The sequence below is a fragment of the Chrysoperla carnea genome, chromosome 1 (genome assembly GCF_905475395.1).
Source record: "Chrysoperla carnea chromosome 1, inChrCarn1.1, whole genome shotgun sequence".
NCBI classification, from domain to species: domain Eukaryota; kingdom Metazoa; phylum Arthropoda; class Insecta; order Neuroptera; family Chrysopidae; genus Chrysoperla; species Chrysoperla carnea.
In genome coordinates this window covers 24,767,777-24,784,579 of record NC_058337.1, presented here as the reverse complement: position 1 = coordinate 24,784,579, position 16,803 = coordinate 24,767,777, and the positions used below count along the sequence as shown (strand labels likewise).

Genomic DNA, 16,803 nt, shown 5'->3' with positions numbered 1-16,803 from the left:
TTTAAACTTTTTTCTATCTCGAACGGTTTACAAGATGGGTTAAACCCAATTTACCTATGTGGTTTATTACGAAGTATATAGAAGAAATAGGTACTTGTACTGCAAGAAAGATAAGAGCACGGTACTATTGGTACCACTTTATACATAGGTATTGTTCTCATCAAAAAAATTAATTAATTTTAGGTTAAAGTCTTTACTTTACACCTCCCCCCCTTTTGAGAATACTTTTGTAAGTAGGTGCAAGTGATGTCAAGTCGAAAAACTAGACCCACATATTTATAAATTAGACATATGTTATCCGACTGACTATTCGGACTTGATGGTCACAAAGCTGGATATTTCTTTTATATAAACCCTCCTGGATCTCTATAATTCCTGTAATGACACCGTCTGCGAAAGTTCTTCTTCCACCTCAACGTTCAGTTGGCAACTGCCGTCTACCAAGCACAAACATAGTGGTTGGTGGACGGCAGTTGAAAGAGCTCGTAATTATATTGTTAGTGATTCCCTGACAATATTGAAAACACTTCCTTCGCTGCCAGTAAAACATTATTAATGAACTCGTGTGTAAGCAGTCTGTTCAGCCATTTAAATGGCCTCCATTTCTAAACGTCAATGTTAGCTGTTAACTCTATCCACCCTTACTGTGCCCTGGGTCATAGAACTTATTCTCATCTTACTGGACTGGAAACTTTTGGATCTCTGTTTGAAGGCAGTGAACAAGAAGATGAATTTTTCGATGCTTAGTCGTATATTTATGTGCTAAATGATTGCATATGAGAATAAAATATGATTTTTATTTCAAACAAATATGATGGAAGTATAAATATCTACCAGGTACTTTAACATATAAAGAACAATGTAAACATACAATAATATTTTACTGTCTCATAAAGTAAATAATACAACGAAACTCCTTTTAAAACTATATAAAACATTTTCAGTACAATAAATTGAATTGAACTTTTTAGAAACTTCTCAACTGCTATATACATATATATCTAACTTGTAAAAACAAAAAGTTATTGTAATATTTATTTGATCATCTAACTCAATCTAGCACACATAATAAATATTTTGTAAAACAATAAAACCATATAAACTATATAATTGGCACCATGGCACAATTCTTCTGACAAAATCTGCTCTAAACCGGGGAAATTTTTATAACATGTCATTTATTTTACTATGGTCTAAGAAAATGACAATAGAACAATTAAAACGAGTCTTGGTGAAACATGTCCTTTATAGGAAAGAGACATTTTCGTTTAAGACAGTACTTAGCTTATTGCGTATCTTCGCTTAAGGTAGTACGAGCTCCAAGGAAAGTTTAGGGTTGAAATAATTTGTACCTTATTTTGAACTTTGATGATGAATTTTGTTATAACTTCATGAATGTAGACGAGAAATAAGAATAAAATTTTTCGATATCTGCCTTAAGTTTCGAAATATCGAAAGCTAAATAATTATAAAATTTTCAATTTACGATATTTTAGAAATCCGATTTAGACTCCAGATCTCGAAAAATTGTATTTTTACTTTTCGTCTTATATTGTCAAGTTATAATATAATTCATGGTCAAAATTGAAAAAATACATTTTTTTAATTTGTGTCGCCACTATCGTGCTCATACATGCTTAATTGGTCGGACACAACGGGTTTTTTTTCAATATTTTATTAAGGCTTTATCTTTAATTTAAATAGTTTTTTTTTTAATTTCCACCAACCAGTTCTGGAGAAATTTATGAAAACATAATATCATCCATCTTCCGTTTTCCCATAAGACCAATGTCAAATATGCCTACTTTTGAAGTCATTTATTTATTTAAATAATCGGACAACCCTCCTAAAATTTTGAATATTTACTTAGATTTAGTCCCACTTCATATAAAAAAAATCAAGTCTTTTGCCCAAAATTTCCCTGGTGCTCGTACATCCTTAATTCGTACCGTCCAGATTTCTTACAGTTCTTCTTGGTGATTTTAATGCAAAATCTTACAGTAAATACTAAACAAAAAAATGCAGTTTTATATAGCCGTCAGATATAAACCAATAAATGAACACCATGAATTTTGTTTAGGAATACCACACTGATATTTTTCAACGTTTCTAGATTATTATAAAACTACGATGCAAGCTTTCAGTATCTTGAAGATGTACATCTCCGTTTTCTCTCACGAGATTTAGGAAATTTAATATTGATTGGCCATATTTTTGGTACAATATTTGTATTAATATTGAAAATCTAATACTCCAATCATCTTAGGGTTTCACCTCGGAATCGAACGGAATAAGCTGAATTTTTGTACAATTCTTTTTTTTGGTGGTGCAAATGTTGTCTCAAAAGTCACATATGATAACGTTGTGCGCGTCCTTAAATATTCAAGGGGAAAGGTTGCGAAAATTAGTTTTTTGAGAATATCTCGTTTCCTTTGTGTTCAATGGTTTCAACATTTATTATAAAAGTTGTAGAGGATAAAATTCTCTACAAATTTTGTCTTAAACCTTTTTTGATACGATGAAGTGTTTTTGGAATAGATGGCGCAGAAGATGGAGAGCCTTCTCAGACTAATTTTCACCACCACTGTCTTCGTTATCGTTAATATACATTATTTTTCCATCGAAAATGTCAAGATCACTTACACTGTCTAAGTTTTCATCATGAGATAATGCATTGAAACTTGCATGTCCGTTGCAATAACCACAAGCTAACGAATAATGCGTGCCTGTTTTACGACATCCACAACGCGAACCACACCCAGTTTTGCAATTGCAAAATATTGTAGTGAGCAGTTCATTTAGTCTAAAGGGTAAAAGAGTTGTTAGCAACTCTATGTGTTTTATTTACCACCTTTCTGCTGATAATTTCATTTATCAGTTCCTCAATTTCAGAGTTTGAGTGTACCTCCTTCATACATATACCATGCACGACACCAGCCCATCACAACTATTAATTAAATTAATTTTTTTTTGCGACGGCGGGAATCCAAAACGCTACCCTAAGCATACCGCGGACGGAATTGGTTACGCCTTAACCAACTGAGCTAATAGGGCGACTATTGCTACCTTATTGTTCATTGATTTCTGACATAAATGAAAAATAATTTATTGTAATAGTAGGTAACCCCTTCTCTGTATTCATATTTATTGACTTTCAACTTTCATTCGTCTGCTATTTTAATCAGGTCCAGATTAATATACATTATATTCGTATTAGGAATGGATTACCTAAAGGATTATCATTTTTAAATCGAAATCGAACATACAGGATGTCCGTAGAAGTGAATTAGAAGATTCGAAATATACGCGCTTTTTAAAAAAACTGTATGGTCCTGCATGCTCCTTAGAATTCTCCTCCCAATTTATTATTCCCTTATGTTTTCTCTCCAATACGATTTGCGTTCTATATCCGAACGATTTGTTGTTATGAGCGAGCGATTTTGTAAGCGGTAATTAATTATGCGCTGAAATATTTATCAAATCTTGAAAAATCTTTCAAAACATGCAAAGTACGAAAAAAATTGATAATAAATTTTAAGAACATAAAATTCTCTGGTCTGACCCTAACGGATTGTGTCGTATTTTTGATATCAATCGAGTAAAATGGAATTGAAGAGTTTTATATGTTTTTGATTATAAAGGTTTCCCGAAAGTAACGCACGATATGTTGCATCAGATAGAAAACAAAATTCGAAGACGAAAAGTCCACTTCAATATTTTGATGCGATGAACGGAATGCTATTAATTAAAATAGGTAGCCTTGTAACTGCAGAAGCATTGTAACTAAAAATTAAAACCACTCCACTCTGACTGAGACTGACTAATTAATAATTTTTGATAGATTAAAAATAAATTATTAAATAATTAGTATTGTTATAAAAAAATATAAAAAATTATTGAATAATTAAGTTTGATAGCAATAAATTAAAAGCTCTCGATTCTGCTCAAACTGAATGCTTAATGAATAGTTTTTTTTTTAAGTAATAACAATAATAATTATTCTGTAATTTATTTTTAATCTATCAAATATCATTAATTAGTCAGTCGAGTCTAGTGGTTTTAATTTTTAGGTACAATGCTTCGGATTGGCTGCCTATTTTAATTAATAGCTAATTATCCGTGCATCGGATCAAAAAATGGAAGGGGACTCTTTTTCTTAGAATTTTATTTTCTACCTGATACAACAAAAGTGTGCGGTACTTACGCGGCATCCTGTATAAGTTTTGTATATACAATTTGACTAAAATTGTACGGGAACCGCTTACAAATATGTTCTTATCTCAAGAATAAAGAATGATAATATTGCTTCGAAATACACATGCAATTGGTGGGAAATAAAACTCTTGAAAGAGCATAACAGCTTCCATAAAAGAAGTGTGGCCTGTGTTATGAGGCACGACAAATATTTTTCCTTTAACAAATGGTCTTGAATTTCCGATTGCGCAAGATAACATTGTGAGCCTTAAATTATATCAACCTTCACCTTCATCATCAAGTTCACTTCTTTACCTTTAAATGAGCCCTGGTAGAACCCAAAAGGACCAAGGATATCAAAGTTACATGCCTGCAAATATTGTGTATTTTTAACGAAACAAAAAGTTTCGTGTATTTTTTTATTTAGTTTATTAGCTGTTTATATGTATGTCGAATGAGGTTTTCCTTTAGTCAAACAATAAACAATCTGATATCAGCATATAAGTAAAAAATAAAAGAGCCCTTAACACAAGTATATATTCAAATTTGTTGAAGAGTTTTTGTATAAAATACGAGACGGCTACTAGAAAACATAAGAGCATGCTGAACTACAATGGACTAAATATTTCACATCCATTTTTTTCCTAAATAGTTCAAAATTTACATAACCTTGTTTACAATCATTGTATTTTTTTTTTAATAACAAAATAGTTGTATTACATAATGGGTGATTCCATATCAGACGGACGCTAAATTCGACCAAAAATGAGTTTTATTTTGCGTCATATTATGAATACTATATTATGTAAGTGGTTTTAGTGAGTATATTATAGTTAATTCTACATGTATCCCCTCTGTAGTAAAAAATATGCTCATAAATCTTTATGATATATGATTTACTTAACAAAATGCAAATGTGACTGACACAAATGGATATGTAAAAGAAAGTTCGATAGGGTTTTAAAATTTCGAATATCTTACTCTATGCAGTATTTATGATTTTAAATTGTATCTGGGGCCGAAAAATAAAATGGTAAATTAAACAACCTTAATTTTTTTGAATCTTTTTTTTTTTTAAATCGTGACAGACACTACAGAACAAAGCGTGACTGATACTAGTGTTGGGTTATGTGTTTAACCGATATGTATCGATCTGTTCGAATCTAGCTTCTAAACGACTTTTCATAATTTGACAAACGAGATATCGTTAAAATCGTCTTGATCGTTCGCTGGTTATAGACTATGTACCGTCACATTAAATTAAATTCGACGCTCTCTAGAGGACATAAAGTTATGATAGCACTTTTCAAATATGTTGTTATAATATCTCACAAAATTATAGCCCCAAAATGGTTTAAATAAAATAAAGTTCGAAAACTAAAAGTCAGATAATTACAGAATCGCGCTCTTAAAAGTATGAAAGCAAGAAAATATTTTCATCTGAAATTATTATGATGAGTAAAATCGTCATTACAGTCGGAGGACCTCTAAAATTAAACAATTTTCCACTGGACCGAAAAGAGGTCCCTCAACTGTAATGACGATTTTACTTATCATAACAATTTCAGATGAAAATATTTTCTTCTTGTTTTCATAGTATTAAGAGTACGTTTCTGTAATTGTCGGGGTTTTAGTTTTCGAACTTTATTTTACTTTTTTTATTAAAAATATTTTTTAAATAATAATAAATTTTGAAAATGAGCCAAATATCTGGAAAACTTTAATAAAAATTAGAACTAACAACTGAAAACATTATTAACTTATTTTTAATGTTTTTTTCGTGACTCTACAAGCAAATTAAAAATGTGTTTATTTTTGTTTCAGATGCCGATCATTAAGAACGCCTGCAAATACATTAATTATAAATTTAGCAATTAGTGATTTTCTAATGATGTCTAAAACTCCAATATTTATTTATAACAGTCTGTATTTTGGACCAGCTCTTGGATCGATTGGTAAGTACATGGAATATTTCATATAATACCACAAAACCAGATGTTTGCTACAAAACTGTTTTTCATATCGAAGTTGTTAGAAGTAAATTGTTGCAAACTACATAAAACAAGTATTATCAAACCGCTTACAAGTGAATTTAGTGAAACCATTTATAAATATTTCTTATTTATGTAATGAAAATGTACAGTGCTAATAACAAAAAATAATATACCTATATTTTATAATAATTCGTTTGTGTCGAAGCTATCAGTAACTTATTGGTCAGAGCCGGAACTAGAATTAAAGGGACACCGGAAAAGACTAAATTCGGGCCTTATTTTTCTTTTGAGTTTATCAACTCATTTCTTTCCAATTTTTGTATAAAAAGAAAAAAAAAATTCATTCCTTTCATCCCTTACATTACAAAATTATGAATTATATAAAATAAAGAAGGGTGAGATATTCGGGTGGGCATTATTGTTCGATAAAATTTTAGTAGTTCGAAAAGTTTTTCTGTTTTATCCTTCGCTCAGGAGGCTTCCGAGCCCGGGGGCTTCGAGGCATTCACCCGGTTGCCCTATTGTTGTTTCGGCCCTGTTCTTGATTCAAAATAAATTATATCAAAAATTGACTGAGTTAGTTGTTGAAATACCCTGTATAGGAAGTATTGAATTACAGGGCACTGCTTGCATTATTTGTAAAAAATTAGAAGAGTTTAAAAAACCAACCCAAATATGGGGGCCTAGTTTCTTAGTTGAATATATGAACTATACACCTATAATACCTCTTACTTAGATGCATTGCTTAACGCATTTACTCTGGCATACTCGTGATATTTATATGCTTAGATGTAAATCGAACATTCTGTATAGTTGAATTGAGAACCTCCTCCTTTTTTGTTTGAAATCAGTTAATAAACGTTGTTTGACAAGACATTTTTTTTAAAATAACTTCTTTTCATAAAACTATTTGTAATGTAGTATCAAATAAACGTTTTGTCGCCATGAAAAACATTTTATATATAACTAGCGTTTTATTGTTACTTAATAATACACGTTCAATCAAACATTTTGTCTTCAAATACAACAATTTTTTAACATCTTTAATTAAACGAGACAAGTTTTTTACCAACATTTTGTTTTATTAGCAATCTTTTGTTTGATAAGTTGGCCCCTAATAAATGTATTCACCATCTTGGATTTACAGAATCAATTGGTATCCCTCATAATGGAAGAGCCAGGCCAAAAAAAAAATTCGTTGAATTTACTAAATCTGATCATTTGAAGATTGCTTATAGTAGTTGTGTACACACACATACTGCTGTCAGTCAAGCGAACGATAAAACAGGGGTCAGATATATGCTATCGAAACGGTGCCGTTTTACGTGGTACTAAAATGAATTTATTAAAGCTGAAAATTGTTATACAGATTGGATATTGCCTATAAATAACAGTTACATATGTCAGTCAGTTCAACGTAAGAACAGGGCTGATCAGTCAGCCCTTATTTATGAACAATAAATAGATAAGATTCATTTATGATTTCTGTGGTATTTAAATGAATTTATTAAAGCTAAAAATTGTTATACGGATTTTATATTGCCTATAAATAACAGTTATGATTGTCAGTCAGTTCAACGTTAGAGCAGGTCTGGTCAGTCAGCCCTTATTTATAAAAAATAAATAGATAAATTGCATTTATGATTTCCGTGGTATTTTTATGAACAATAAATAGATAAGATTTGAATTCATTTATTTTATTTAAAAAATTTTTTAGAGGTTCTTAATTGTATATTAACCATATAAATAAAATGGTCAGCCAACAATATTGTAGACCAACAAATCAGGCAATATTTTTCTCATTTATTCATTTAAGATACAAAGGGCTGACTGACCAGTCCTGTTCAAACATTTAACTGACTGACTATCATAACTGTTATCTATATGCAATATACAAGCTTTATAACAATTTTCAGCCTTAATAAATTCATTTAAATACCACGGAAATCATTTTGGCCTGGCTCTTAATCCATCACCAGCTGCTTTTTTTTCCAGTTTTGGATGAAAATACGCAGTATGGAAAATCAAATTATATTAATTATTGTTATATCATTCGACACAAAATACACCTTTTCCATATTGGATTGTTTAATAAAGGGATACTTTTCATGATTTTCGTTTAAAAACTTTACTTTGCTCATAAATGACAAAATTAATTCTCATATAATTTGAATCAATTTTCGTTAATACGTGAAATACAGTCTTATGTACTAACTATAATGTATTTTGCTTAAATCAAATACTAATATAGAAACTAATGTATTTCCATAAAGCAAAGCTTAAAGCTAGCTGATGGTATATATTTTGATTGCACAAATACTGCAACCTATAGAGATTTCTTTTTTAATTCTTAGAAAACAATGACATTGATTTTCATACAGCCTTGTTTTTCCAAGAAAAATGTCAGTTACCGTTCCAAACTTATGAAACCATGAATTTAGGTAATGAATTCCTAGAAGAAAAAGGTTTTGTTTACAGGCAGAAATTATTGTACTAGGAAGCTATCCTATTTGTTTACATACAATATCGTATATATACTTGTTCTTTATGTAAAAGTATTATTATTATTTTTTATATCCTGTATATATGTAATACTAGCGGTCCCGACAGACGTTGTCCTGTCCCGTAAAAACGTAATTCCAATTCATTAATACCTATACTACGTTTCGCCTGTCCGCTAAACCAATCCCGCTAAACCCCAATTTAACTCCTATTTATTGGCCTGACCTTCGACCTTTGGCCTGACCTTTGATAGTAGAGCTCGCTGCGCTCGCATATGGCTCTAATATATGCCTATTGACAATACCTGAATACTATTAAAAATACATAGTACACATAGTATACATAATGTGATATGATTTATATGCGCTCCCACCATTTAATGAAATTTCATTTTTTTGGTACGGAGCCCTCAAAAACAGTTGTACTGGACCAAATTGTAAATCTAAACCATTCTCGAATCTCCACGAACACACACAAAAAATTTCATCAAAATCGGTCCAGCCGTCTAGGAGGAGTTCAATTACATACACACGCACACAAGAAATATATATATTAAGATATATCAAGATATGCTAGTTTTGTCTCAAGTTTGTAACGCTTCAAAATATTGATGCTACGATCAAAAGTTTGGTATAGGTGTTCATCAAATCACCTAATTAATCCATTTACGTTTGTCCGTCTGTCTGTGGACACGATAACTCAAAAATGAAAAGAGACAGGCAGCAAGTTCGTAAATGATCAACATAGGTCAATTGGATCATGGCTCCGTAGGACCCATCGTGTAAACCATTAGAGATGGAACAAAAGTTTAAACGTAAAAAATGTTCTGATAAAAAAAAAAAAAAGCTTTTGTGAAAACTTTGTGTGTACATTTTCTCGAAAACTATAAAACATAAAGAGTTGAAAATCTGCAGGTAGCTTTCAACTAGTAGTCTTGTGAAATATTCTTAAAAAACAAATTCTAGAAAAAAACTTAAATCCTAGAAAACCAAATAAATGGCGGCCGAAAGACCAAATAAATGGCCTCCATAATTGTGTTGGTTTTTTCAACTATTCTAAATTATAAAAAACTGATGCAAGCCCTGGTATCCGATACTTTCTATACAAGGTATTTCAACAACAAGCTTAGTCAATTGTTTGTTTTCACTTTTTTTGCTAATAGATTTTATATAGTTTGAATTAAATAAGTTATCAAATGGTTTTGAATTTCCGTTTGAAAATTCTTTCTTGAGTAATTATTCATTTTCATCTACTATTACAATTATGTAATAAAAAATTGATACAGAAGCACACTGCATGCTTAGACTGAGTATATAATTAATGCCATAAAATGACACTTACCTTTACATATACCTTTTCATCGTTACAGATTTTGTTTAAGTTGAATTCATATATATAAGGAAGGAAATTAGGATGTCAGATGTAAATAAGTATCAAACTTGACAGCAACTATTTTAAAGTGTATTATCTGAAAATTTGGTGTTAAGCTTTGTTCATCAGAAGTTATATGAAAAAAGGCATGAGAAATTTTCTTTTCATTATAACTTCGTTAATTTTCGTGCAAATGACTTGAAAATATTATCATTTTCAAGGTTTTTTATAGTACTTTAAAAAATATATGATATATATTTTTTTTCAAAAAACGTTATTTAACGTTAAATACTCCGAATTTCAATTGCGAATAACTCGGAAATTATAGACGTTTCGTAGATTTTTTGATACCATATGAACAGGTGTATATCAATATAGCTAACTACATTGATCTGTTAATCAATATGCAAATTTTTATCAGGAAAAAAATAATTTAATTACGAAAATAATGGTATACGCTTGCCTGTAAAAAACCCTTCGTGGAAAAAATTGGTTAAAATGGATTTAATTAAAAATAGCTATGAAAATTTTTCAAAATAAAAAAATATAATAGGAGTGTTCAAAAATCAATAAAATTTCGTAAAAAAATATCTCATCTGGTCATCAGATGGGTAAAGATCGACTTTATACTTTATATTAATTACTTAAAATATGAATAGAAACATAGTGTTCATGAAAGGAAAGAAATATTTAGTAGATATTTTATAGAAACATAACTAACTCTCTATTAGTAGTTCTGTGTTAAATATACATTCTGAGATATTTTATTTTGTAAGAAAATCAATTATACTGTTTTTCCTTCAGAAATTTTTTAAAATAATTCAAACTTCAATCTTCAATTGTTTTGCTCTCGACTTTTTCTGCCATTTAGAACTTTAAATATACAGTGTATACTCATTGTTGAAATATATTTCCTACAACGATAAAATGTAGTTTCAGACTTTCAATTTATAAATAAGCTCCCGACATACGGCTTACGAGAAGAATAATTAAAATTCTCTGAAAATATTAGAAACCATATTAATTTAAAAAAGAACTATAGTAACATGACAAACATGCAAACGTTGCTCTATATTTGTCTATAAAATTATTAACATTTACAAAATTCACATATACATTCCATATATGATTTTTTTTTGTTTATGGTTTTCCATATACAAAATTCACATCCACTTTTTAACCCATTAGGGGTAGAATTTCGAAAAACACCCTCCAAGTTTCAGGTCTCTACGATCAGCGGTTTAGGCTGTTCAATGATCCGTCAGTCATTCAGGACAAAGCATTTTATATGTATAGATTGTATATGTGCATCATAAATCATCGGGTTTATTTTTCTTTAAATGCGTTTATCTCAGTTTGACGTTTTTCAAAATTGCCCTGATATCTGTTGCCAAGTTTATCTAGTTTTGTTCTAGTTGATTTTATTTTGTTCATCTTGAGTTTCCTAAAGTATTGACTGGTGAAAATTTTTTTTTTCTTAACAGCGTTTTAAAGTCAAATTTTCAAAAAAAAAAAAAAAAAAAAATCAAATAATTAAAAAGTAAATAATTTCTTTTAAATTTTTTCGAATTTTGACTAATTATTGCCTGTAAAATTACGAGTAGTACTCGTGAGTACCTACTTTTAGATTGTTTTTGATTTTTTTTCTTTTAGACCATCCGGAATTGTCGACATATTCCACATATACAAAATCGATCAAAATTTTTTTTGTAATCTTTAATATATACAAATGATAATAACAAAGGCTGTATATTTATAACTATTATATATTTTTTTTAAATTTAAACTCAGTTTCAATTTTTTTCTACTCACCAAGGTGATAAGATTCCTTAACTTGATAATCTGATACCAAGAAAAAATGTCGATTTTCTCTATTATCAAACTTTCTTTTTTCAACCCTCCAAAAGGAAGACAAAAAGAATCCCAAAATTTGTATGTAAAGTTAGTAATGATTTCTTCCATATCTATCCAAATTGTTATGATTGTTTTAGGTTGTGAACTTTATGGATACATTGGCGGTTTAACTGGTACTGTATCAATTGTAACACTAACAGCAATATCAATAGATCGTTATCTGGTAATTGTATATCCAATGGATCCAAATAAACGTTTTACTGGCTTCAAATCAAAATTATGTATAATCACAACATGGGTGTATGGTGTAATATTTTCAACATTACCATTATTAAATGTTGGTGTTGGTAACTATGTACCAGAAGGTTTATTAACCAGTTGTAGTTTTGATTATTTATCCAATGATCATATGGTGAAAATGTTTATATTAATATTCTTTTGTGCTGCATGGGTATTACCATTTTGTGTTATATGTTTTTGTTATTCTCGTATATTATTTGTGGTAATTGAAGCACAAAAGTTAACACGTACAGGAGCAACTGGTAGTGTATCATCACGTCATTGTAAAGATGAAGAGAAAAGACGTACAGAAATTAAATTAGCTGGTGTTGTTGTTGTTGTTATATTATTATGGTTTTTGGCATGGACACCATATGCAATTGTTGCACTACTTGGCATATCAGGTTTGATTTTTATTTAATATTATTTATTTATAGTTTTTGCCTCTAAATGCTTCATTTGTGTATAGATTTAGAACTTAATTGATAAATGCATAGATAAAATAATAGTACAATATCTTTGGATAAATGTTTATAAAGCTGATCAAATAACAGTTATAGTACAGTACGAATCGACGAACAGTGTAATATTTATATAAATTTCTGGATAAAATTCAACTCTTTTATTTTGCATTGAAAGTTGTTTTTTGGTGTAGCTAGATTACCACTCCATCACAAACAGGTCACTTGAGTTACCTCAACCTCGCCCCCCGTCTGTTTTGTAAGCCGCAATCTATCTGCTCTTACGGATACATGTAATTATTGTTGCCGCTTTCGATTTACCATGTCATTCAATTTACGTTTACTTGTGCTATTTAATATTAATGTTTCTATTAATATAATTAAATATTTGTGGAACATATTTGCTGTTAAAAAAGGTAATTTTTAAAGCATTTTGTTTATGAGTCAGGTTTCGTCAGGCAAAATTTTTTATGACAAGGCAAATTTTAAGGATTCTTTAATATTTTTATGAAAAAAAATCTTGCGTGAACTTGTGAAGACTAAGACAAGAATGGAGATTAAGATAGATAGAGTAAAAGTCAAAAAAGGAGCAAGCAATTTTTCAGTGAAACTTTATAACTTATAATTCCAAAATTTCGTTACGTGGAAACAAAAGCACAAAAAAGCAATTTTGCCTTGATAAAAGAATTTAAGGTTATTTAGACAATTTAGACTAAAAATGTCTCTTAAAAATTTTCTTTAAAGCTACAAGTTTCAGAGATATTAATTATTTAATGTTGAAAAAATGGGAAAATGGCCACTTTCAATCCTGAAAAACAACATGAAAAACCAACAATTTTAATGTTTTTAAATTCTCCTTCTTAAATATTTTTCAAGCATCCCTTAACAAAGTTCCATAGCATTTTAGCCTATTACTTTATTGAAAGCCTTTCTATTTTAATAAATAAATAAGTGCTTGTTGGATTTCAACTGTCCTATTTTTACCTCTCAAAAAGCTTCATTTTGAAGGTTTTCCAGCATTTAGCAAAAGTCATTATTATTTTCTCAATATACATTTCCGCTGGCTATACCAGACCACTTAGAAATTCCAAAATTATAAAAAGCCGGTTTTTAATGTCGGGTACAGCAGACGATGTGTCACGTCTTCTTCGACAATTCGACAAGACAATTTTCTGTAATCACTCGAGTTGTTATTCAGAGAAGGTTCTTCTTATTACTCAGTACTTTCTTTGCCCAATGCTACTAATTTCGACCATAAGTTTCGAGCATTGATACAATTAACTCTTTCTTGTGCATCATTTTTTGCTTTTTCTCTCATATGAAAGTACATACGAGAATTTGTTAAACTACACGGTAAGAGATGAATGGCGTTTACTACAATGCTGATATGGTATAGAGACAGATACATATGAATTTATGTTAGCACGAGTAATATTACAGTATTGAATGGGGCTATCTACCAGAAGTATTGTGAGAATCACCAACCAGTTTGATCCTGACGCCCATACTGCATTGACTCGTGTGCCATAACTATTGCTAATTTTACTATTCCCTCAATACAGTATACAGTATGGCGTTCACACTGATACTGGCAGTTATATCCACAATTTTTTTTCCGTGTAGCTAAAATCCAGGGACGACGGATCTTAGAACTAAAAATTTAAATTGCAAGCGTTTTCGTGGTATAAGCGTATGTGTACTGTCAACTTTCGTGTGACAAAGAACGAAACAAAGAGTCTAAAATTAGTTATCACAAATATGTTATGGCAGATAAAATATACAGCTTTACTTCTTGTTTTTTTGTCAAATTCAGTAGTCAAATCTTGTTAGAATGCACAAAAAATGCCACTAACATACTAAGGTATCACTAACGTGGCTTTTGTATAATTTCATCTGTCTGAATTTCATGCCAGTTAGTCTAGTCAACAAATTCAAATTACTGAAATATAGAGATAATGGTCGTCGCACATAATGGTCGTCGTTTTTAGCACATAAAAAATTGCAAAAGTTATAAACAATTAAAAATAAAAAAAGGTGTTTCGTCTTGTTTTTCGTTTTTCAAATTTAAAAAAAAAAAAAAAATGATTCTTAAAGAGGAGGAACGTTTTAGATTGTAGTAGGTATATTTAGATTTTGACGTGATGTTGTTGAGTATATATAGAAGAGTTCTATGAAGCCAACAAATCTTACGCCAATTATTTAAACTTTTTTTTAGTTTACAATGATAACGAAAATTCGAGAAAATTTTGCTAATAAACAATTGTCTAACTTGTTGAAAAATTAACTTTAAGGTACATTTTTATTTCTTAAATAGTAATATATTATGTAATATTGGCGAAAAACGAAATACCTTCTTTTTCATCTTTAATTGTTTATATTTTATGAGCTGAAAAACGATTCTGGCATATTTTTCTATGCATCATTCCGAATCCAACGAGCTATCATACGTATTTTTAAGGCCAATAATTCTATGTTTCACCAATTTGAATAAGTAACGAAGTTTGATAAAACAAATTTCAAGGCACAGGAGCTCAGAACATTTTAAACCTTATGTAATTTCTCATTTATTTAAATTCACAGGCTATCAACATTTGATAACACCAATTACATCAATGGTACCAGCATTATTTTGTAAAATTGCAAGTTGTGTAGATCCTTTCATATATGCAGTGACACACCCACGTTTTCGCAGTGAAATAAAAAATATGTTTGGCAGAGGTTCAAAACATCAACGACGTGGTACAGCTCGACAGCAGAGTCAACAATATTCAATATCAATATCATCCGAAAGTGGTCTTGCAGAAAAGCCACCACCTCCGCCTCCAGTTCCACCTTTACAGGTTCCACAAGAGATACGGAATGATTCCTTACGCAGTAATCAAAGTGGTAATATTGAGGAAATTATGGTTTTGGTTAATATACCAACAACAAACAAATTTTCTTCTCAAACTTTCAGTAACAGTGGACATTCAACTTCGTTAAATATGTCATCTGCTGATTGTTTACAAAATGCCTCAAGACCACCCTCATGGTATAAGAAACCATCATTTGCAACTCGTTCAACAAAGTCAAGTATTAAATCCATTCGAGGCAGATTATCATCTGTGAAAAGAGATCCGTCTACGTAGTAGTATTCATCAGTTTATTCATTTGTTTATAAGACTTTACATTTATTCTAGCTGGGAGCCAGATTACTTTTCAGCGCCGATTGAAGTCCAAAGCTGCACATAAATTTTACTTACATATTATATGCTGAAATCGATTTTCTAAGGCATTGAGCTGTAAATTAATGCCAAAAATTGTTTAGTCTAATGCCATTGTTTCGTATTTCAAATATTAAACCGACTACAACTAGGAAACCACTTTTTTTTTTTAATGAACCACTCACTAAATTCGATTCAAAAGGCAAATTACCCCAAAGAAATTGGTTTTGGTGCAGTTTGAGACCTCGATCGGTTATGAAAAGTGACAGCTCTTAGAGTCAGGTTTGTTCTTTATTACTATACTGTATTCCAAGATCACGCATTTTACTGTGAAAATAAGATAATATAACTCAAATCAGAAAAGTGATGCTGTTAAAATAAGTGAATTATCCCTGTGGCTACAATTTGATTCGGAGTCTCCTATAATTTAATACATAGTACGTAAATAGGAAATAATCTACTGTTTTTTTTTTTCAAGCCAAATTGTCTTTTAAGGCTATTGTCTATATCAATTACTATACTACACATACATTGTCAACTAGTACGTAACTTTTAGCTCTAATGTACAATGCGCAGATATTAAGTAATGAAGTCTCGCTTCTCTCTTTAACTATTTATACTCTAACTATAGCCGTTTCTATTCAACAATAAAATTCATTAGCGTTGAGTAATTATTAAACGGTCAATAATTTTAGTTCGTTTATAGTTTTAATAAATTTCAGTTATTTTTTTGAAAAAATTGTTAATTAAGTTTTTTTTAGAATTAAAAAACTTGTTAAAGATACAATTCTCCTATGCTCTCCATGTTAATTATCCGAACTTTAATTAAATTTATCTCGAGATAGAGAAGGTCAATTTTCATAGTCATTGTATTATAATATCCTTAATAAGTATAAAAAAAATTTATAATTTTCTGCCACAATGCCCATAGCGAGACAACAGCCT

General features: G+C 30.1%; 1 protein-coding gene across 1 annotated transcript; it reads left to right on the top strand.

Annotated features, from left to right (window-relative positions):
* The first annotated feature begins 380 nt into the window (after window positions 1-380).
* LOC123295775 (opsin, ultraviolet-sensitive-like) lies at window positions 381-15,783 on the top strand. The gene is made up of 5 exons (XM_044877259.1): window positions 381-462; window positions 2,418-2,441; window positions 6,015-6,149; window positions 12,053-12,598; window positions 15,236-15,783. Exons 1-5 carry the CDS (start codon window positions 381-383, stop codon window positions 15,781-15,783), a joined length of 1,335 nt encoding a protein of 444 aa, XP_044733194.1.
* Window positions 15,784-16,803: the final 1,020 nt, after the last annotated feature.

Bases quoted from the DNA above. Each gene is read 5' to 3' on its own strand.
- LOC123295775 (XM_044877259.1), top strand. From the start codon at position 381: ATGACACCGTCTGCGAAAGTTCTTCTTCCACCTCAACGTTCAGTTGGC. The intron at 6,150-12,052 runs GTAAGTACATGG...TGATTGTTTTAG, and splicing joins ACCAGCTCTTGGATCGATTG to GTTGTGAACTTTATGGATAC. The intron at 12,599-15,235 runs GTTTGATTTTTA...TTAAATTCACAG, and splicing joins TGCACTACTTGGCATATCAG to GCTATCAACATTTGATAACA.